Raw genomic sequence first — 23043 nt, forward strand, 5'->3', positions numbered from 1 at the left:
GTCACACATATATTACACATACATACATACATACACACACACTTTCACTCACTCTCTTTCAATCCTCTTACCTAAGGAATTCTGGCAAGCCAAAGCTGGAGTAGATCATCCTCCTGTTCAGCCTGGTCCCGTGTAGCTCCGCCCCTTAGTTCCGTGTAGCCCCTCCCCTTTTAGGTCAGCACACTACACTGACAGGGGAGGGGTAGAGGATGGAGGCTTCATGCTGCTGGCTGGCCCTGCTGCCTGTCATAGAGTGTGACAGGCGCAGCAGCAGCAGGGGGACATCAGCTCAGTACAGGAATGCAGAGCAGGGAGAGCGCCTCTCCATTCCTGGCGCCTCCCTGCACTGCATCCCTTTGCTGAGTGGTTTGCGCCGGCCCTGCTGGGAGGCATTCATTTTGCCGACTGTCGGGATCCCGGCTGTCAGGATACCGACGCCGGAATCTTGATACCCGGTGAAATGCCGGCGGTCGGAATCCCCACTCGAGTGGTGGCCCACGCCACCACCCGAGGAGGAATACAACCCTTCGGTTTCAACAGTGCCCAAAGCGTAGCGAGCCCACGAGGTGACATGCATTTGCCACCGGTATTCCGGCGTTGGGTTTTTGACTGCCGGGATCCCGGCAACTGGGATATCATACTGAAACCGTGATTCCTATGGGGGGGATTCATTTGTGAGTGAGGTTTAGCGAGGTAAAAAACCCTGCGGAACTCACACCCAATTTCTGCTGCGGGGTACACTGGGCTCCACAAGGATTGGACAATGGGGTGTAGAGTAGGATCTTGATCCGAGGCACCAACAGGCTCAAAGCTTTGACTGTTCCCAGAATGCACAGCGCCGCCTCCTATATCACTCCGCCTCCCAGCACATGAGCTCAGTTTTGTAAGTTGGTGCTGCAGTAAGCAGGCACTGAACAGAGGGGCTGCTCCAGGCAGCCCTAAGAAAATCTTTTTATGAGGTAAAAAGTGAAGACTTCAGCAGTGGTGGTAAATGTCTTGTGATATTCACTGCTGCAGCTCCAGCTCTCCCCAGCGGCGCTGTACACTCCCGAGCCCTGGTTGCCGGGTACCTACAGCAGAGGCTCCGGTTTTCTTCACGTTAGACACACACGGCTGGGGCTCTCCAGGATCGCGTGGCCGCGCTTCGGGTAGGTGGTAAGTGGGTCTTTATCGCGATCCGGCGCGGTCAGTGGGAGGCGGGCCGCGCGCGCTGGCGGTGGACACTGTGGCAGTACAGGCGATCCCACTAGATCACCAGGGCATGGGCGCAGGTCAGGTTTTCTCTCTAAACCAATTCTTATATCGCCCACAGTACCCGGTGGTTTTGCCAGCAGAGGGGGATAAGGCTTAGACCTGAAGCCCCAGTGCGCCATTTCTAGCAAGTGTTTTCGCCCTGGAGCTGCATATCTGTCTTTTCCTCTCTCCCTGTCAGTGTCTGCGGTGCCATAATCCCTCAGCTCACTGTTCCTGGGACTGCTTGGGCAAATCCTCCTATGTAAAGCCGCCTGGTTGTCAGCGCTGTGCCTTTACATGACACTTAAGTATTCTACCTGCCTTTTTAGTCAGTGTTAGTTAAGAAAGAGTGCCCTTAGTCAGGGTTTTATAGTACAATTACCCTGTGATATACATCCAGTTCTTACTGTGTACTGTTCTATCTATTGTTATATAGCTGTGTAAGCTAGTCCAGTGCAGTATTATTGTCAGTAATAACCTCTGCATTGTACAAACTGTGACTATCTGTGTGTGCATTTGATAGCTGAGTGGTGTCCATTTTGTGTCTTTCACTCAACCTGCTATCCCTATATTCCATAACCTGAGGGGGCTTGGTGCGTCAGGTGTTATCTAATATAGGATTTTCACAAAGATATACTGTATTACGTATTTTTCTCTGTGATTTAGTCACCATATCTCTCCTTTATCTCTGCTAGTGCTGACTACACTGCACAGGGGTTTGGGTTTAGAGGTATAGTGCTGCTGATAATTGTACTGTGTTAACCTCATACTGCAAGTTATATCATGTCTGCTTCTGAGGGTAACGGTTCTGGGGCTGAACACACTGCCGGTGCTGCTGACGCCTCGGGGCCATATGAGGAGAATATAGCAGCTGTGGGCTCTGGTTCTGGGGGCTCCTTGCCCCCCAGTGGGAATGTGGCAACGGAGGCACATACTGACCCACCGTGGGCCGCTTTTCCACGCTTCTGCATACGCTAGTTCATAAACTAACTCCTCCTATGGGACCCCCAATGCCGGTACAACCGTATGTGGTCCCTGCAGCTAACCCGCCATGGGCGGACGATTTATCTGCTCAATTAAAGAAGTTGAACCAGTCCTTGACTACTAAAAAGTCTGACCAACGCTCGCCTAAGTCCAAGAGGTCCTCTAAGCGAGCGCTTCTCTCCTCACAGTCCACTGCTGTCACTGACACCTCATCTGATAAAGACGGCACATATACTGACCCCTCAGGTTCTGACTCGGATACGGCTGATGGGGAGGGTAGTTCACATGTGGATGTTCCTGATCTTTTGGAGGCTATTAAGTTAATTCTGCAGATTACGGATGATCTCGAGCCATCCGTCCCTCCTAAGAAACCAGATAGGTTCAAGCGTCAGAAGGTGGTTAAGCAAGTATTACCTCACTCTGACCACCTAGTGGATATACGTCAGGAACCCTGGGTAAACCCGGGTATGGAGTTTGTGCCTCAAAAGAAGATGATGGCTCGCTATCCCCTCGCGCCAGAGCTGTCTAAAAATTGGGAAACGCCTCCTCCAGTGGACTCACATGTGGCTAGGACCGTGGTTTCCTCAGCTCTACCTGTCACTACCATCACGTCTCTAAAAGAGCCTACAGATAAACGTGTGGAGGGTTGTCTGAAAGCGATTTACACCCTCACGGGTGCTGCACAAAGGCCCACTATTGCAGCTACATGGGCTGCAGAGGCTGTTGAAGCATGGGCCTTGGAGTTAGAAGCTGAAATCTCTTCTGACCATGCTAGACAATGCTTGTCATATATTGTCATAGCTTCTCGATATATTAAAGAGGCGGCTTCTGATGCCGGTATCCTAGCAGCCAAGGCCTCTACTACGTCAGTCCTGGCTCGCCGGATATTGTGGCTGAGATCCTGGTCTGTGGATCTGGACTCTAGAAAAACCCTGGAGGTACTCCCTTTCAAGGGAGATATTCTGTTTGGGGAGGACTTAAATAAAATTGTGGCTGACTTGGCTACTGCCAAAACTGCCCGTCTGCCTAATACCGCTCCTTCTGTGTCGAAGGCTAAAGGTACGTCCTTTCGCCCCTTTCGTCCTTCAGGTAAAGCAAAAGGTCAGGCGTACCATAAGCAGGCCCGCACTTCCAAACCTGGTAAGCCGAAGCCCAAAAGAGCCTGGGCTGCCCGTTAGCCAGCTGCCAAGACTGATAAGCCAGCCGCATGACGGGGCGGGCCTCCCCCTGGGGGATCCCAGGGTGGGGGCCTGGCTTCTAGGGTATACCCAGGAATGGTTGAAGACCACTTCAGATGCCTGGGTACGGGAAGTCGTCACTCGAGGTTACCCCATAGCCTTCAAAAACCGACCCCCTCATCGATTTTGCCTGACAGACGTCCCTTTGGACCAGACAAAGGCAAAAACTCTACACTCGGTGGTACACACCCTCCTGGATACAGGAGTCGTCGTACAGGTGCCTCTTGCTCAGAGGGGCCGGGGGTACTATTCTCCGCTGTTTCTAGTCCCGAAACCGTATGGGTCCTCCCGGCCCATTCTCAACCTCAAGGCATTGAACAGGTTTGTGACGGTTTCCAAGTTCCGCATGGAAACCCTTCGCTCTATAGTTCTGGCCTTGGAACCTGGGGACTACATGGTCTCCCTGGACATACAGGATGCTTACCTGCATATTCCTATAGCAGTGTCACATCAACAATACCTGAGGTTCGCTATTGGCAACCTACATTATCAGTTTCGGGCGTTACCTTTTGGTTTAACAACGGCTCCGCGAGTCTTCACCAACGTTATGGCGGTGGTACTCCGCCGTCAAGGGGTCAGGATACTGCCGTATCTGGACGACTTGTTAATTCTGGCAAATTCCCCAGATCTTCTCCTGCATCATCTGGATATGACGGTCCGGTTTCTACAAACCCACGGGTGGCTCATCAACTGGAAGAAATCCTCCCTGGTCCCTGCTCAGAGCATGGTGCACCTGGGAGCGTTGTTGGACACTCGCAACCAGAGGTTGTTCTTGTCTCAGGAGAAAGTCCTGAAGATTCAGGACAGGATTCGTTGCTTCCTTTCTTGTCCGCAAGTGTCGATACATTCGGCAATGCAAGTGCTGAGCCTAATGGTATCAGCATACGACATGGTGGAGTATGCTCAATTCCATTCTCGCCCCCTCCAAAGGCTGATTCTAGCCAAGTGGGATGGCCTGCCTCACCGGATCAGATCTCAAATTATCTTTTTGACTCCGGAGGTCCATCTGTCGCTACACTGGTGGCTCCGGGACCAACAATTGTACAGGGGTCGTCCCTTCTGGATATCCAACTGGGTCCTGTTGACGACAGATGCCAGTCTAAGAGGTTGGGGCGCGGTGCTGGAGCAACATTCCCTTCAGGTTCGGTGGACCAAGGAGGAATCTCTCCTCTCGATCAACATTCTGGAATTGCGGGCGGTCATCAATGCGTTGAACCTGGCCCAGCATTTAATTCAGAACCGTCCTGTTCAAGTACAGTCGGACAACGCCACCACAGTGGCTTACATAAATCATCAAGGCGGCACTCAAAGCCGTTTGGCAATGAAGGAAGTCTCACGGATTCTACGTTGGGCGGAACGCCATCTACCGGCCATATCGGCAATATTCATTCCAGAAGTCCTGAATTGGGAAGCGGACTTTCTCAGTCGTCAGGACGTGCATGCCGACGAGTGGGGCCTCCATCCAGAAGTGTTTCAACTCCTCGTGGAAAGGTGGGGTCTTCCAGACGTGGATCTAATGGCGTCTCGACACAATCACAAGGTTCCGGTCTTCGGAGCAAGGACAAGGGATCCTCAAGCAGCATTCGTGGATACGCTGGCGGTGCCGTGGAGGTCTCGTCTGCCGTATGTGTTCCCTCCGGTGTCACTCCTGCCCAGGGTAATTCGGAAGTTCAAGCAAGAAAAAGGAAATCTGCTTCTCATAGCTCCAGCGTGGCCTAGACTGCACTGGTTCTCAGACCTGCAGGGCCTATCATCAGAGCGTCCAATTCTACTTCCACAATGCCCAGACCTCCTCGTTCAGGGCCCCTGTGCCTACCAGGACCTATCCCGGCGGTCTTTGACGGCGTGGCTTTTGAAGCTTCCGTCTTGAGGGCTAAGGGTTTTTCTGAAGAGGTCATTAAAACTATGTTGCGGGCCCGGAAAATGGCTTCTGCTCGGATTTACCATAGGGTCTGGCATTCCTACTTTGTTTGGTGCGCATCTAACAATTATGACGCTTCCAAGTTTAGTACAGCCAAGCTTTTGGCTTTTCTGCAGCAAGGCCTAGAGCTGGGCCTGCGTCTGGCCTCCCTAGAGGTTCATATTTCTGCCTTGTCAGTGTGGTTTCAGAGAAAAATTGCGACTTTGCCTGATGTTCATACTTTCACTCAGGGTGTGTTGCATATCCAACCTCCCTATGTCCCGCCTGTAGCTCCTTGGGACTTGTCGGTGGTTTTGGAGGCGTTGCAGGAGCCTCCGTTTGAACCCCTCAGTTCAGCTGACCTTAAGTGGCTTTTCCTTAAGGTGGTGTTCTTGCTGGCTATTGCCTCTGCTAGAAGAGTGTCGGATCTGGGTGGCTTGTCTTGTAGTTCCCCATATCTGATTTTTCACCGTGATCGGCCGGTTCTTAGGACTTGTCCCGGATATTTACCTAAGGTGGTTTCTTCGTTTCACCTTAATCAGGAGATTGTGGTTCCGGCCTTTGTCTCTCCTAATTTGTCTCCCAAAGAGCGGTCTTTGGATGTGGTACGGGCTCTCCGTATCTATGTGAAGAGAACTGCCTCTATCCGAAAATCTGATTCTCTTTGTTTTGTTTGGATTTCACAAACGTGGCTAGCCTGCTCACAAGCAGACCCTGGCCAGATGGATTAGAATGGTGATTGCACATGCTTATGTGACGGCTGGTCTCTCTGCTCCTGTTCACATTAAGGCCCATTCTACTCTGTCTGTTGGACCTTCTTGGGCGGCCCAACGTGGTGCGACCCTTGAACAATTGTGCAAGGCGGCTACGTGGTCTTCCGGGAACACGTTCATAAGGTTCTATGCCTTCGATACTGCCGCTTCCCAGGATGCTTCCTTTGGATGCCGGGTTCTTGTGCCCGCTACAGTGCGTCCCCTCCGATAAGGAACTGCTTTAGGACATCCCCATTGTCCAATCCTTGTGGAGCCCAGTGTACCCCGCAGCAGAAAACGAGTTTTATGGTAAGAACTTACCTTTGTTAAAACTCTTTCTGCGAGGTACGCTGGGCTTCACAAGGCGCCCACCCTGACGCACTTAGCTTCTTTGGGTTGGTATGGCATTAGCCGCTGACACTTCTCTTGTCGTGAGAGTGTGGTGTATGTAGCTACTAACTGTTGTCGTCTCTTTTCATGCTACTGCATTGGGCTGGTTAACTAAAAACTGAGCTCCTGTGCTGGGAGGCGGGGTGATATAGGAGGCGGCGCTGTGCATTCTGGGAACAGTCAAAGCTTTGAGCCTGTTGGTGCCTCGGATCAAGATCCTACTCTACACCCCATTGTCCAATCCTTGTGGAGCCCAGTGTACCTCGCAGAAAGAGTTTTAACAAAGGTAAGTTCTTACCATAAAACTCGTTTTTGGATTACCAGGAGAATGCGTGATTCTGATACCCACGGGTTCCATTTAAAAAAATGGTTGCAGCTTTTCCGCTCTGAAATCCTGCAGCGCAAGTAAATAAATACATTTAAAAAGTGATACCCGTCTAGTGGTCTTATCTCTTTACACTGGGGTGGTGGCTGCAGGGAGGAGAGTTAGCTGCTGGATGGGGAGTTGGCTGTTGGGAGATGTAGTTTTCCCAGCAGCTGCCTCCAGTGAGGGTGACACTTAAGGGGGGTACTCACGGAGTGATAATCTAAGCAATCTGACTAGATTGCTTAGATTTTAAGCATGATCGCTCCGTCTGTAACCCCCCACAGTGATAGCGATGTGCAGCACCGCGGTGCTAGATTGACACCCCCCCCCACCCCCCCTGTCTCCCCCGCACGCTCAGCACACATCGCTCTGTGCTGAGCGGCGGTTCGCTCAGCACACATCTCTCCTACATCGGTCCGTGAATACGGGCCTTTGCACACGCTCAGACACTCACACACACAACACTCATTCTCAACGCTGCTGCAGGAGTCCAGATCCTGATGCTGGCGGAGAAGACACCGCTTTGGCAGGTGAGTATTTACTGAAACTTCCAATTGAATAATTAGTCCTCAGGGGGGGTGCACCGGGGTGTCAGAGCAAGTCCCCGTGATTTTGTTCCTAAAAATAACGATTTCTCTTACGTCCTAGAGGATGCTGGGGACTTCGTAAGGACCATGGGGAATAGACGGGCTCCGCAGGAGACATGGGCACTAAAAGAACTTTAGATATGGGTGTGCACTGGCGCCTCCCTCTATGCCCCTCCTCCAGACCTCAGTTTGATACTGTGCCCAGAGGAGACTGGCTGCACTACAGGGAGCTCTCCTGAGTTTCCATGAAAGAAAGTATTTTGTTAGGTTTTTTATTTTCAGGGAGCCTGCTGGCAACAGGCTCCCTGCATCGTGGGACTGAGGGGAGAGAAGCAGACCTACTTAAATGCTAGGCTCTGCTTCTTGGGCTACTGGACACCATTAGCTCCAGAGGGAGTCGGAACGCAGGTCTCTCCTTGCAGTTCGTCCCGGAGCCGCGCCGCCGTCCTCCTCAGAGAGCCGGAAGATAGAAGCCGGATGAGTATAAGAACATAGAAGACTTCAGAGGCGGCAGAAGACTTCAAATCTTCACAGAGGTAATGCGCAGCGGTAATGCTGCGCGCCATTGCTCCCACACACAACAACAAACGTCAGGCACTGATGGGTGCAGGGCGCAGGGGGGGGGGGGGGCGCCCTGGGCAGCAATTTTACACCTCTAGGGCTGGCACAAGTGTATATATAAGGCTGATGGCTGTGTATAGGTATCCCCCGTCAGTTTTTTGAAAAAATCGAGCGGGACCGAAGCCCGCCACTGAGGGGGCGGAGCTTGATCCCTCAGCACTAACCAGCGCCATTTTCTCCACAGCACACCGCTGAGAAGCTGGCTCCCCGTACTCTCCCCTGCTGAACACGGTGACAGAGGGTTTTAAAGAAGGGGGGGGGGGGCACATATTCGGCGCAGTGAATACATATATAAAAGCGCTGTATATCTCTGAGAATTTTTTACAGGGTCCTTGGTGCTGTGTGTGTGCTGGGATGCTCTCTCTCTGTCCCTCCAAGGGGCCTTGTGGGGGAATTGTCTCCAGATTAGAGATTTCCCTGAGTGTGTGGGGTGTCGGTACGCGTGTGTCGGCATGTCTGAAGCAGAAGGCTCTTGGTGGAGCCAATGAGTGTGGTGTCTCCGTCAGCAACGCCGACACCTGACTGGTTGGATATGTGGAATGTTTTAAATGCAAATGTGAATTTATTACACAAAAGGTTGGACAAAGCTGAGTCCAGGGAATGTACAGGGAGTCGAGCACTGCCTTTCACTATGTTGCAGGGACCTTCGGGGTCTCAAAAGCGCCCACTATCCCAAGTTGTAGACACGGATACCGACACGGATTCTGACTCCAGTGTCGACTATGATGATGCGAAGTTGCAGCCAAAATTGGCTAAAAGTATTCATTATATGATTATTGCAATAAAAGAGGTGTTGCATATCACAGATGACCCCTCTGTACCTGACACAAGGGTGCGCATGTATAAGGAAAAGAAACCTGAGGTAACCTTTCCCCCATCTCATGAGCTGAAAGAGTTATTTGAAAAGGCTTGGGAATCTCCAGACAAAAAACTGCAGATTCCCAAAAGGATTCTAATGGCGTATCCTTTCCCGGCTAAGGACAGGATACGGTGGGAATCCTCCCCAAGGGTGGACAAAGCATTGACACGCTTATCCAACAAGGTAGCGCTGCCATCTCAAGATACCGCAACCCTCAAGGATCCTGCTGATCACAGGCAGGAGACTACCTTGAAGTCAATTTACACACATACTGGTACATTACTCAGACCGGCGATAGCGTCGGCTTGGGTTTGTAGCGTTGTAGCAGCGTGGACAGATACCTTATCTGCTGATATAGATACGCTGGATAACGAAACTATTTTATTGACCCTTTGTCATATTAAAGATGCTGTCCTATATATGAGAGATACTCAGAGAGACGTTGGCCTACTGGGTTCCAGAGCCAACGCTATGGCGATTTCTGCTAGACGAGCCCTATGGACCCGACAATGGACGGGTGATGCCGACTCAAAGAGGCATATGGAGGTTTTGCCTTACAAGGATGAGGAATTGTTTGGGGAGGGTCTCACGGACCTAGTTTCCACAGCTTCTGCAGGTAAATCAACTTTTTTGCCTTATGTTTCCTCACAGCCTAAGAAAACGCCACATTATCAGATGCAGTCCTTTCGGTCGCATAAACCCAAGAGAGTACGGGGATCTTCCTTTCTTGCCAGAGGTAAGGGCAGGGGGAAAAAGATGCCAACTACAGCTAGTTCCCAGGAGCAGAAGTCCTCCCCGGCCTCTACAAAATCCACCGCATGACGCTGGGGCTCCGCTGAGGGAGTCCGCCCCAGTGGGGGCACGTCTTCGACTTTTCAGCCACGTCTGGGTTCACTCACCGGTGGATCCCTGGGCAATAGAAATTGTTTCCCAGGGTTACAAGCTGGAATTCGAAGAGGTGCCTCCTCGCCGGTTTTTCAAATCGGCCCTACCGGCTTCTTCCCCAGAGAGGGAGATAGTTTTAAAAGCAATTCAAAAATTGTGTCTTCAACAAGTGGTGGTCAAAGTTCCCCTGCTTCAGCAGGGGATGGGGTATTACTCAACCCTGTTTGTGGTCCCGAAACCGGACGGTTCGGTCAGACCCATTTTAAATTTAAAATCCTTAAACCTATACTTAAAATGGTTCAAGTTCAAGATGGAACCGCTCCGAGCAGTCATCGCCAGCCTGGAAGGGGGGGATTATATGGTGTCCCTGGACATAAAGGATGCATACCTTCATGTTCCCATATATCCGCCTCATCAGGCGTTCCTGAGATTTGCTGTACAGGATTGTCATTACCAATTTCAGACGTTGCCATTTGGGCTTTCCACGGCCCCGAGGATTTTCACCAAGGTAATGGCGGAAATGATGGTGCTCCTGCGCAAGCAGGGTGTCACAATTATCCCTTACTTGGACGATCTAATAAAAGCGAGATCAAGAGAGCAGTTGCTGAACAGCGTATCACTTTCCCTGAGGGTGTTGCAGCAGCACGGCTGGATTCTCAATATTCCGAAGTCACAGTTGGTTCCGACGACCCGTTTGCCTTTCTTAGGCATGATTCTGGATACAGACCAGAAAAGGGTTTATCTCCCGATGGAAAAGGCCCAAGAACTCATGAATGTGGTTAGGGACCTCTTGAAGCCAAAAAGGGTATCGGTGCATCACTGCACTCGAGTTCTGGGAAAGATGGTGGCGTCTTACGAGGCCATTCCATTCGGCAGGTTCCATGCGAGGACTTTTCAGTGGGACCTTCTGGACAAGTGGTCCGGGTCACATCTACAGATTCATCAGATGATCAGCCTGTCCCCCAGGGCCAGGGTATCTCTCCTGTGGTGGCTGCAGAGTGCTCACCTTTTAGAGGGTCACAGGTTCGGCATTCAGGACTGGGTTCTGGTAACCACAGACGCGAGCCTCCGAGGTTGGGGAGAAGTCACACAGGGAAGAAACTTCCAAGGTCTCTGGTCAAACCAGGAGGCTTGTCTTCACATCAACGTACTGGAATTAAGGGCCATATACAACGGCCTTCGTCAAGCGGAGAATTTGCTTTGCGGCCTATCGGTTCTGATTCAGTCAGACAACATCACCGCAGTGGCTCATGTAAACCGCCAAGGCGGAACAAAGAGCAGAGTGGCAATGGCAGAAGCCACCAGGATTCTTCGCTGGGCGGAAAGTCATGTAAGTGCTCTGACAGCAGTCTTCATTCCGGGAGGGGACAACTGGGAAGCAGACTTCCTCAGCAGACACGATCTACATCCAGTAGAGTGTGGACTTCATCAGGAAGTCTTCGCAGAGATTGCAAGTCAGTGGGGACTGCCTCAGATAGACATGATGGCGTCACGCCTCAACAAAAAACTACCGAGGTATTGCGCCAGGTCAAGGGACCCTCAGGCGGTAGCAGTGGACGCCCTGGTGACACCGTGGGTGTTCCAGTCGGTCTATGTGTTTCCTCCTCTTCCTCTTATCTCCAAGATATTGAGAATCATAAGACAAAGAGGAGTACAGACAATTCTCATTGTTCCAGATTGGCCTCGAAGGGCCTGGTATCCGGATCTGCAGGAAATGCTCACAGAAGATCCGTGGTCTCTTCCTCTCAGAGAGGACCTGTTACAACAGGGACCCTGTCTGTTCCAAGACTTACCGCGGCTGCGTTTGACGGCATGGCGTTTGGGTTGAACGCCGGATCCTAGCGGAAAAGGGCATTCCGGATGAGGTCATTCCTACTCTGATAAAGGCTAGGAAGGACGTGACAGCAAAACATTATCACCATATATGGCGGAAGTATGTATCTTGGTGTGAGTCCAGGAATGCTCCTCCGGAAGAATTCCATCTGGGCCGTTTCCTTCACTTCTTCCTACAGACGGGAGTGAATTTGGGCCTAAAATTAAGCTCCATTAAGGTTCAGATTTCGGCCCTATCCATTTTCTTTCAGAAGGAATTGGCTTCTCTTCCAGAAGTACAGACTTTTGTGAAGGGAGTGCTGCATATCCAGCCTCCTTTTGTACCTCCAGTGGCACCCTGGGACCTTAACGTGGTGTTGCGGTTCCTTAAGTCTCACTGAATTGAGCCTCTTGTGAATGCCAAATTGCTTTCTCACAAATATTTAAAATGCCCGCTCTAATATATATTGTAAATGCCTGCACCTCTTATTACCATATCCCATGAATGTGCGCTATATATACAGTTAGTCACAGTTACATACAGTTACAGTTACATGTCAGCATACAATATCATTCCCTCAATGTATCTTATCTCTCTCTCTCTCTGTAAAGTAATGCTGGGACTCCATCTTCCTCTGAGACCAAAACAGGAACTGATCTGGCAATAACTCCATCATCGTCTCAGACCAAAACAGGAACTGCCCTCCTGTGTGGTCAGCAATGTGTTATCTAGTTTCTGGGGGAGGGGACTCACTCATTCATGATGAGTCACTAGTCTCTTTGTATATGCTGAACAGGTTCAGCCTTGGGGACGTCCAAAGGGGCTGGCCTGAGCTTCCTGTCCACTACCTGTTTGGAATATCTATTGTTCTAATAAAAGTGATTTTAGCTTACATACATATAATCATAATTATTTGTTGCAATGTCCTACAACTTTATAACAAGTATCAAATCAATCTACACATTAATCTGGTTGCTTTAATAGTAAATATGACAGGTGTATCTGGCTTCGTTCAAATAATACACATACATGACACCACTTCATTACATAATTCCAAATCACCATGATGTCCGGCGCTTGACACTATCATAATTATGTACTGCATGAAATAAGTGTCGAATCCATCTCTGTGGCATGTCCGTGTAAATGCATGTGTTACCATATATTGCTGTGCTCGCTGCGCGTATTTGCAAGTATAGCGACTTATATGTGTGTAGTTTGTATGTTCTCTTTATGTAATATTTTTGACTTCGACAGTCCACCCTTTGGCAGTAAACAATAACTGCCATCAATTATTAACATAAGAAAAAATATTTCATACCATAATCGGTGACCTAGACACAAGTATGTATGCATTTCGCAAATCAGACACTTGACTATATTTGGGGAAGACAGGGAGGAGGACGATACATTCTCTATATCAGGGCTGGCCAAACCAGTCCTCGAGATCTACCAACAGTTCACATTTTCCAGACCACCTAGCTGGTGCACAGGTGTAGTCATTACTAATTAAGATGTGGTGCATTCATTCCTAACTGACAATTCTACAGATCTCCAGGAGGCCTGGAAAACATGAACTGTTGGTAGATCTCGAGGACCGGTTTGGCAAGCCCTGCTCTATATGCACTCGGCGGTCACGGGACCACTGGTTGGGTGTGGGACAACATTCAACCTATAGAGTATGCTGGGACAGTGCTTTGGCCTATAATGTCTGATTTGCGACGAACATTTCATACATACATGTACCTACGTCTTTGTACACTGATGTTTGGATTCGATTGAGGTTCTGCTGGGTAGATGAAGAAGACACAAACAAATCGTGACAGTGACATATAAAATTTTCATGATCTACATATTCCTATCATTTTCTGAACATTGTTTCCATTTCTGGAACGTATGCTAGGTCTGTTTAATCATTGAACAAGGGTTATAAGTAGTGTCCTTCCTAAATAACATAAACCTTTGGAGTTCGGGGAGAGCCACTCATAAACCTTTCTTCCACATATATTAATGAGCTCTTTATCTGCAATGTGTGAATAGCCATTGTCTGATTGTTCCTGATTACCTCTGAACTCCATAACTACTAGAACTTTGATTTTTCTCTGACTTTAACAAACTGATCGGCTAATCCTGGGATCCTATAAGGAAATCACTCCTTCCTCCAGAACCAGTTCCAGTCCCACACTCGACTCCTCATAAAAAAAACCTCGCAAAAATAGAATATCCTGAAAGAAAATGTTTGTCAGCGGGAAAGAGAGAAAATAGAAATAGAACAAAACAACTCTTGTTCATAACAAATCAATTACAATGACTGTTCTTTCTGCAATCCTTTAGTACGCTCAGGTAGTGTTCAACAGTGCCGCCTCTGTCTTCACGGAACAGAGTCTCTAGTGATACGAGGTTCTCTTTGGCTTGCTCTTTGAACACACAGTTCATTTGGAACACACAGTTCACTTTGCTCTCCACCTTGCTCTTTGAACACACAGTTCACTTGGAACACACAGTTCACTTCGAACACACAGTTACCGAACTACACAAACTCGATGAATGTGAGCAATAAACTACTTTGTCACGAGTTCTCTCCGGGTCAGCGACCTTCTTGCAGTGGGACGAGTGGACCCAAGTCTCTCTTTCGGCGACCTTTAGTGCTGTCAACAAAACTTGGTATGGTCCTTCCCACCTGTCTATTAGGCAACCTCAGCGTAAGAACAATCACACAGTCACTTGGTTCGCAATCAAGACAGTTAGTATTTGGCATACCAGCAATCAACAGTTTCAAGTTCTTTTGTCAAGTTCTCAAATGCTGGCTCATCTCAATAAGGTACTGTACTATCACCTCATTGGTGTATTTCTGATCATTGTGCGGATCAATCATGACATGAGGTTGTCTTCCAAAAACAACAAAAAAAAACCACAAATACCAAAACAAAAACAAAAACAAATTTCGAAGAGGGTGATTCGTTAAGTGAAGATCTGGGAGTGGTTCCGAAGCTACATAATACTAGTGGCAGTATCTATGATCACAATAGTACAATTCCAAGCTTTGCTCCTACTTCTAGGGGTACCATTATCTACACACAAATTTCTGCACAATTTTTCTTTGTGGTAAACACATTCATACTAGTAGTTAACTTTAGGAGTCTGCAGTGCTGACAGTGTCCAGCAGGTCCGTCATTATATAATATATACCTGTCCGGCTGCAGTAGTGATATATATATATATTTTTTATATCATTATCATCCAGTCTATATTAGCAGCAGACACAGTACGGTAGTCCACGGCTGTAGCTACCTCTGTGTCGGCAGTCGCTCGTCCATCCATAATTGTATACCACCTACCTGTTGTGTTTTTTTTTTTTTCTTTCTTCTTGATACTAGTAGCTTACTTTAGGAGTCTGCAGTGCTGACCGTGTCCAGCAGATCCGTCATTATATAATATATACCTGTCCGGCTGCAGTAGTGATATATATATATTTTTTATATCATTATCATCCAGTCTATATTAGCAGCAGACGCAGTACGGTAGTCCACGGCTGTAGCTACCTCTGTGTCGGCAGTCGCTCGTCCATCCATAAGTATACTAGTATCCATCCATCTCCATTGTTTACCTGAGGTGCCTTTTAGTTGTGCCTATTAAAATATGGAGAACAAAAATGTTGAGGTTCCAAAAATAGGGAAAGATCAAGATCGACTTCCACCTCGTGCTGAAGCTGCTGCCACTAGTCATGGCCGAGACGATGAAATGCCATCAAAGTCGTCTGCCAAGGCCGATGCCCAATGTCATAGTACAGAGCATGTAAAATCCAAAACACCAAATATCAGTAAAAAAAGGACTCAAAAATCTAAAATAAAATTGTCGGAGAAGCGTAAACTTGCCAATATGCCATTTACCACACGGAGTGGCAAGGAACGGCTGAGGCCCTGGCCTATGTTTATGGCTAGTGGTTCAGCTTCACATGAGGATGGAAGCACTCAGCCTCTCGCTAGAAAAATGAAAAGACTCAAGCTGGCAAAAGCACAGCAAAGAACTGTGCGTTTTTTGAAATCACAAATCCACAAGGAGAGTCCAATTGTGTCGTTTGCGATGCCTGACCTTCCCAACACTGGACGTGAAGAGCATGCGCCTTCCACCATTTGCACGCCCCCTGCAAGTGCTGGAAGGAGCACCCGCAGTCCAGTTCCTGATAGTCAGATTGAAGATGTCAGTGTTGAAGTACACCAGGATGAGGAGGATATGGGTGTTGCTGGCGCTGGGGAGGAAATTGACCAGGAGGATTCTGATGGTGAGGTGGTTTGTTTAAGTCAGGCACCCGGGGAGACACCTGTTGTCCGTGGGAGGAATAGGGCCATTGACATGCCTGGTGAAAATACCAAAAAAATCAGCTCTTCGGTGTGGAAGTATTTCAACAGAAATGCGGACAACATTTGTCAAGCCGTGTGTTGCCTTTGTCAAGCTGTAATAAGTAGGGGTAAGGACGTTAACCACCTCGGAACATCCTCCCTTATACGTCACCTGCAGCGCATTCATCATAAGTCAGTGACAAGTTCAAAAACTTTGGGTGACAGCGGAAGCAGTCCACTGACAAGTAAATCCCTTCCTCTTGTAACCAAGCTCACGCAAACCACCCCACCAACTCCCTCAGTGTCAATTTCCTCCTTCCCCAGGAATGCCAGTAGTCCTGCAGGCCATGTCACTGGCAATTCTGACGAGTCCTCTCCTGCCTGGGATTCCTCCGATGCATCCTTGCGTGTAACGCCTACTGCTGCTGGCGCTGCTGTTGTTGCTGCTGGGAGTCGATGGTCATCCCAGAGGGGAAGTCGTACTCGTAACACCACTTTTACTACTTCCACCAAGCAATTGACTGTCCAACAGTCCTTTGCGAGGAAGATGAAATATCACAGCAGTCATCCTGCTGCAAAGCGGATAACTGAGGCCTTGGCATCCTGGGCGGTGAGAAACGTGGTTCCGGTATCCATCATTACTGCAGAGCCAACTAGAGACTTGTTGGAGGTACTGTGTCCCCGGTACCAAATACCATCTAGGTTCCATTTCTCTAGGCAGGCGATACCGAAAATGTACACAGACCTCAGAAAAAGACTCACCAGTGTCCTAAAAAATGCAGTTGTACCCAATGTCCACTTAACCACGGACATGTGGACAAGTGGAGCAGGGCAGGCTCAGGACTATATGACTGTGACAGCCCACTGGGTAGATGTATGGACTCCCGCCGCAAGAACAGCAGCGGCGGCACCAGTAGCAGCATCTCGCAAACGCCAACTCTTTCCTAGGCAGGCTACGCTTTGTATCACCGCTTTCCAGAATACGCACACAGCTAAAAACCTCTTACGGCAACTGAGGAAGATCATCGCAGAATGGCTTACCCCAATTGGACTCTCCTGTGGATTTGTGGCATCGGACAACGCCAGCAATATTGTGTGTGCATTAAATATGGGAAAATTCCAGCACGTCCCATGTTTTGCACATACCTTGAATTTGGTGGTGCAGAATTATTTAAAAAACGAGAGGGGCGTGCAAGAGATGCTGTCGGTGGCCAGAAGAATTGCGGGACACTTTCGGCGTACAGGCACCACGTACAGAAGACTGGAGCACCACCAAAAACGCCTGAACCTGCCCTGCCATCATCTGAAGCAAGAAGTGGTAACGAGGTGAAATTCAACCCTCTATATGCTTCAGAGGTTGGAGGAGCAGCAAAAGGCCATTCAAGCCTATACAACTGAGCACGATATAGGAGGTGGAATGCACCTGTCTCAAGCGCAGTGGAGAATGATTTCAACGTTGTGCAAGGTTCTGCAACCTTTTGAACTTGCCACACGTGAAGTCAGTTCAGACACTGCCAGCCTGAGTCGGGTCATTCCCCTCATCAGGCTTTTGCAGAAGAAGCTGGAGACATTGAAGGAGGAGCTAACACAGAGCGATTCCGCTAGGCATGTGGGACTTGTGGATGGAGCCCTTAATTCGCTTAACAAGGATTCACGGGTGGTCAATCTGTTGAAATCAGAGCACTACATTTTGTCCACCGTGCTCGATCCTAGATTTAAAACCTACCTTGGATCTCTCTTTCCGGCAGACACAAGTCTGCTGGGGTTGAAAGACCTGCTGGTGAGAAAATTGTCAAGTCAAGCGGAACGCGACCTGTCAACATCTCCTCCTTCACATTCTCCCGCAACTGGGGGTGCGAGGAAAAGGCTCAGAATTCCGAGCCCACCCGCTGGCGGTGATGCAGGGCAGTCTGGAGCGACTGCTGATGCTGACATCTGGTCCGGACTGAAGGACCTGACAACGATTACGGACATGTCGTCTACTGTCACTGCATATGATTCTCTCCCCATTGAAAGAATGGTGGAGGATTATATGAGTGACCGCATCCAAGTAGGCACGTCAGACAGTCCGTACTTATACTGGCAGGAAAAAGAGGCAATTTGGAGGCCCTTGCACAAACTGGCTTTATTCTACCTAAGTTGCCCTCCCACAAGTGTGTACTCCGAAAGAGTGTTTAGTGCCGCCGCTCACCTTGTCAGCAATCGGCGTACGAGGTTACATCCAGAAAATGTGGAGAAGATGATGTTCATTAAAATGAATTATAATCAATTCCTCCGTGGAGACATTGACCAGCAGCAATTGCCTCCACAAAGTACACAGGGAGCTGAGATGGTGGATTCCAGTGGGGACGAATTGATAATCTGTGAGGAGGGGGATGTACACGGTGATATATCGGAGGATGATGATGAGGTGGACATCTTGCCTCTGTAGAGCCAGTTTGTGCAAGGAGAGATTAATTGCTTCTTTTTTGGTGGGGGTCCAAACCAACCCGTCATTTCAGTCACAGTCGTGTGGCAGACCCTGTCACTGAAATGATGGGTTGGTTAAAGTGTGCATGTCCTGTTTATACAACATAAGGGTGGGTGGGAGGGCCCAAGGACAATTCCATCTTGCACCTCTTTTTTCTTTCATTTTTCTTTGCGTCATGTGCTGTTTGGGGAGTAGTTTTTGGAAGGGCCATCCTGCGTGACACTGCAGTGCCACTCCTAGATGGGCCAGGTGTTTGTGTCGGCCACTTGGGTCGCTTATCTTAGTCACACAGCTACCTCATTGCGCCTCTTTTTTTCTTTGCGTCATGTGCTGTTTGGGGGGTGTTTTTTGGAAGGGCCATCCTGCGTGACACTGCAGTGCCACTCCTAGATGGGCCAGGTGTTTGTGTCGGCCACTAGGGTCGCTTATCTTAGTCACACAGCTACCTCATTGCGCCTCTTTTTTTTCTTCTTTGTGTCATGTGCTGTTTGGGGAGTAGTTTTTTGAAGGGCCATCCTGCGTGACACTGCAGTGCCACTCCTAGATGGGCCAGGTGTTTGTGTCGGCCACTTGGGTCGCTGAGCTTAGTCATCCAGCGACCTCGGTGCAAATTTTAGGACTAAAAATAATATTGTGAGGTGTTCAGAATAGACTGAAAATGAGTGGAAATTATGGTTATTGAGGTTAATAATACTTTGGGATCAAAATGACCCCCAAATTCTATGATTTAAGCTGTTTTTTAGAGTTTTTTGAAAAAAACTCCCGAATCCAAAACACACCCGAATCCGACAAAAAAAATTCGGTGAGGTTTTGCCAAAACGCGTTCGAACCCAAAACACGGCCGCGGAACCGAACCCAAAACCAAAACACAAAACCCGAAAAATTTCCGGTGCTCATCACTAATAGTCTCTATACATTTGTTCCACTATGTGATGCATTACATTTAATCACTCCTCACAAGAAAGATTGTTAGTGATGTTCAAATTCTTACAATTCAGTGTGAAATTGTTATATAGAATATTCATATTTTTATGTTTCTGCAAAATTATTTGCCACCCATTATCATGCATTTAGTAATTTGTTTATTTATTTTCCCTGTAGCTGTGATCCTGCCTACTGTCTGGATGTACCTGCAGACTTTGGATGCTCAGCCTTTCTTCCTGGGTCTTGTTCTCTCTGCATTCAGCCTAACTGAACTCTTGTCTGGTCCTTTATTTGGACATTGGTCAGACTGCACAGGCCAAACTAAGAAGGTCCTCTTGCTGAGCAACTGCTTTGAAATCGCAGGCAAGAGCTCACTGGATTTCATTTTATATGTGTCTCCTAAATAATACAGCACTACTCTTCCTTCCATTACATACAGTACTTTCATGTTGGCTAATATCTTCCTATAAAACCCCTTAGATTTGTTTTTTTTTTCCGATATCCCTTCACATTAACCCTCTGTATGTAACCTTAACAGTCTCATATCTCAGTGTGTTACCCAGAACTCTTAGGGGTATATTTACTAAAGTGCAGGTTTTTATAAGTGGAGATTTTGCCCATAGCAACCAATCAGATTCTAGCTATTATCTTCTAGAAGGTGCTAGATGAATAGAAAGCCACACTTTAGTAAATATACCTCTTGTTATCTGGAATGCACGTTTGTCTGTCTTATGGAATTCATCTCTACTTAATTTAGGGAGATGTACTAAGCATTGATCATAGTGGAGAAGTTGCCCATGGCAACCAGTCAGCTTTGACGTAACATTTATAATTTGCATACTATAACATTATACAGAGCAGCTAATTGGTTGCCATGGGCAACTTCTCCACTGGCTCACTTCTCCACTCTTATCATTGCTTAGTACATCTCCCACAGGGTGTGATTTCTATGAACACAGCCCTCCCTCCCTCTTTACCTTCTCCACACCCTCAACATCCCTGCCTGTCAATCAGGCAGCGGCAGAGGGGAACTCGTGTGCAGAACAGATCTTGCACAGCCGCAGATTGCCGATAATCGTGAAGCTGCGTGGTCCCACTCTGCATTAGGCCCTTGGTCTTTACCTTTGCCTCCATTATCCATATATTGTATAAGATTCCCCTATTCCATTTACTCTTATTTCACCATGATTTTTCTGGCACGTTAAAGAGTAGATTACTATTTGCATATGGCATTGTATCATGAGACTAATAAATATACAGTGATTGATTACTTACTTTGTGACCCTTGGAGTCGTAATCATTCATAGCCAGTCCAATTCTTAAGATATGGACATGTTTTATAGAGACAACCTTTTCTGTATTGCAGTTCACTGATTCTTAACTGTAGTCCTCAAGTACCACCAACAGGGCATGGTTTGTAGATTTCTTTAACCATGACAGGTGAGATAATCTATGTTGCTGGGTCAGTAATAATCCCACCTGCTTCCACAGACCGAAATCCTCAAAACCCGTTGGGAGTATTTGAGAGTTGGAGTTGAGAACCACTATTAGTGTTAAAGTGCTGGTTTTCAGAAGTGGAGATGTTGCCCATAGCAACCAATTAATCAGATTGTACTTGTGATTTATGTAGGACCTTCTAGAAGATAATAGCTAGAATCTGAAACCCCAAATATACCCCTGATAGTCTATAACAAGTTTTATATAATCCATTATTTTTGTGTGAGGAGATATGAGTTTCTTTTGGTAGCAAATTAATGATGTCGTTTTGTAGGACTGTAGGTAGAAGAAATAAGCGCTGCACAACCTATTTCCTACAATTCTTGCCAAAATAGTTTTTATTCAATTAATGGTGATGTTCACTGATAACTAAATGTAGTTTTCCAAATTAAATGAATGCAAAACATTGGTACTTAAACAAGAGACCTTATTCAGCAGAGATTGCAAAATTGAGAAAACGCAATCTGGTCGATTATCGAATGACTGCGCATGAACAGTGTGCGCAACCGCGATTTGCAATTTATTCTGCGAACGCATTGTGCTTCAATGCAATCACATCTTCATTAACAGGAAAGCAGCATTTAGGGGAGAAAACATGGCGTTTTGTGGGTGTGTTTGTCAAAACGCAAGCGTGCCAAGGCGTTTTTCGTGTGGGTCTCTGACATCAGCAATGACCACTTCCAACCTGTTGTGTTAGCAGAATTGTGGATGACTCTGCCCTGGTACAGATGGAAAAACTCTTTGATTTTCCGGTAATTGCGAATGGTTATGCAGTCACATCGCTCATTGCGTTCAATGGGCGTTTTTTCTTTATTTCTGGGCGGCAACTATATGATCACAGCAACTGCTTTTTAGCAGTTTTGCAATCCATACTGAATAAGGTCCAATGTCCAATGGATTAGACTAGAGCCCAGATAGAAGGGTATTTATTTTAGCTTTTGGGGTGATCGCATTTGCTTTTCAAGGTTTGGAGTTCTGTATTTGAGCTAATTTTTATGAGTCCCTGATACTTGTGCAGATAGTAGCTAATTTACCTGTGTTAGTAGTGATATACAGATGCGTCCTTCCTCATCTAGCCTCCGTATGAAATGAGTCACGACATACAGGACGCATGAGTGCCACCAGCTCCCGTCCAACTTGGTCAGTGTGGGGTGTGTTTTTCCCCCCCAAAAATGCATCTTTGTGACTACAGAAGCAATGAGGGAGGACACATCTGTAGATGATTGTTTGTCCAACATTAGAAATACAACCTTCCGTTAACTGTTCTTTTTTTTTTTCTCTTTAACACCAATAACCTCTTCCTCAATTAATGTCTTATTTTGTTTTAATAGGTAATTTTATGTACTTCGTTGGACTCTCAAAATGGTTTCTTTTGGGCAGTCGCTTGGTAGCAGGTAACGGCAATTAATGAGGGCATACATAAAATAATGCCTGCCTATGTGGAATGTTGGAGGTCTATGTGACTTGGTAAGATGACTTTGCCCAGAATAGAAGGGGTTTCAAATGATAGGTCGACAGTCAATAGGTCCACCCCATATGTTCAACATGCATAATGTCGACCTAGTCAAAAGGTCAACACGAAAAAGTTTGGTTCAAATGGTCGGCATACATATGGTCGACACAATTTAATTATTTCTTCTTTTTTTTACAGTTTTTCTAAGTCGTACAGTAATTGGAGTTACATGTGGTTGAAAATGGTAAATGGGACCCAAAAAAAAAGAAAATGTGTCGACCTTCTCTGTGTGAACCATTTCCATGTCGACCATTTGATTGTGTCGACCTTTTGTACCTGTCTACCTTTTTACATGTCGACTTATTGACCATGTCAACCATATGAGGTCTATCTATTGACTGTTGACCTAATTATAGTCTACTCCGTGATCTTCACCTGAATAAAAGCCGTTCAAAGTGTGTAGTATTCTCTGTTGTGCTTCCTGTATTTCTGTCTGGTTTGCTGGTATAAAGTTGTTTATGTACTTTTGTAGGTGTCGGTGCAGGAGCTGGTTCTTCAATATTTGGGTATTTGACTCGATACTCTAGCTCCAAAGAACGTGTGCCAGTCTTTGCAATGGCCATGGCGTGCCGACAAGCAGGCCTATTGATAGGTGAGTACGTATGTCTGGGGAAAGCAGTTGTTTGGTAAAAGTAAATCGGTTTCTGTTAATGCACAAGGATAGTGTGGG

At 47.4% G+C, this 23043-nt stretch overlaps 1 protein-coding gene across 3 annotated transcripts in view; it reads left to right on the top strand.

Annotated features, from left to right (window-relative positions):
- Nucleotides 1-23043, top strand: part of LOC134909605 (major facilitator superfamily domain-containing protein 8-like) — a 304598-nt gene that overhangs the window by 45408 nt on the left and 236147 nt on the right. For all 3 annotated transcript variants that reach the window (XM_063916651.1, XM_063916650.1, XM_063916649.1), the window contains exons 3-5: nucleotides 19541-19726; nucleotides 22192-22254; nucleotides 22846-22965. In XM_063916651.1, the coding sequence (XP_063772721.1) occupies nucleotides 19541-19726; nucleotides 22192-22254; nucleotides 22846-22965 (369 nt within the window). The remainder of the gene's footprint in view (nucleotides 1-19540; nucleotides 19727-22191; nucleotides 22255-22845; nucleotides 22966-23043) is intronic.

This window comes from Pseudophryne corroboree, chromosome 4, assembly GCF_028390025.1.
Source record: "Pseudophryne corroboree isolate aPseCor3 chromosome 4, aPseCor3.hap2, whole genome shotgun sequence".
Classification (NCBI taxonomy): Eukaryota; Metazoa; Chordata; class Amphibia; order Anura; family Myobatrachidae; genus Pseudophryne; species Pseudophryne corroboree.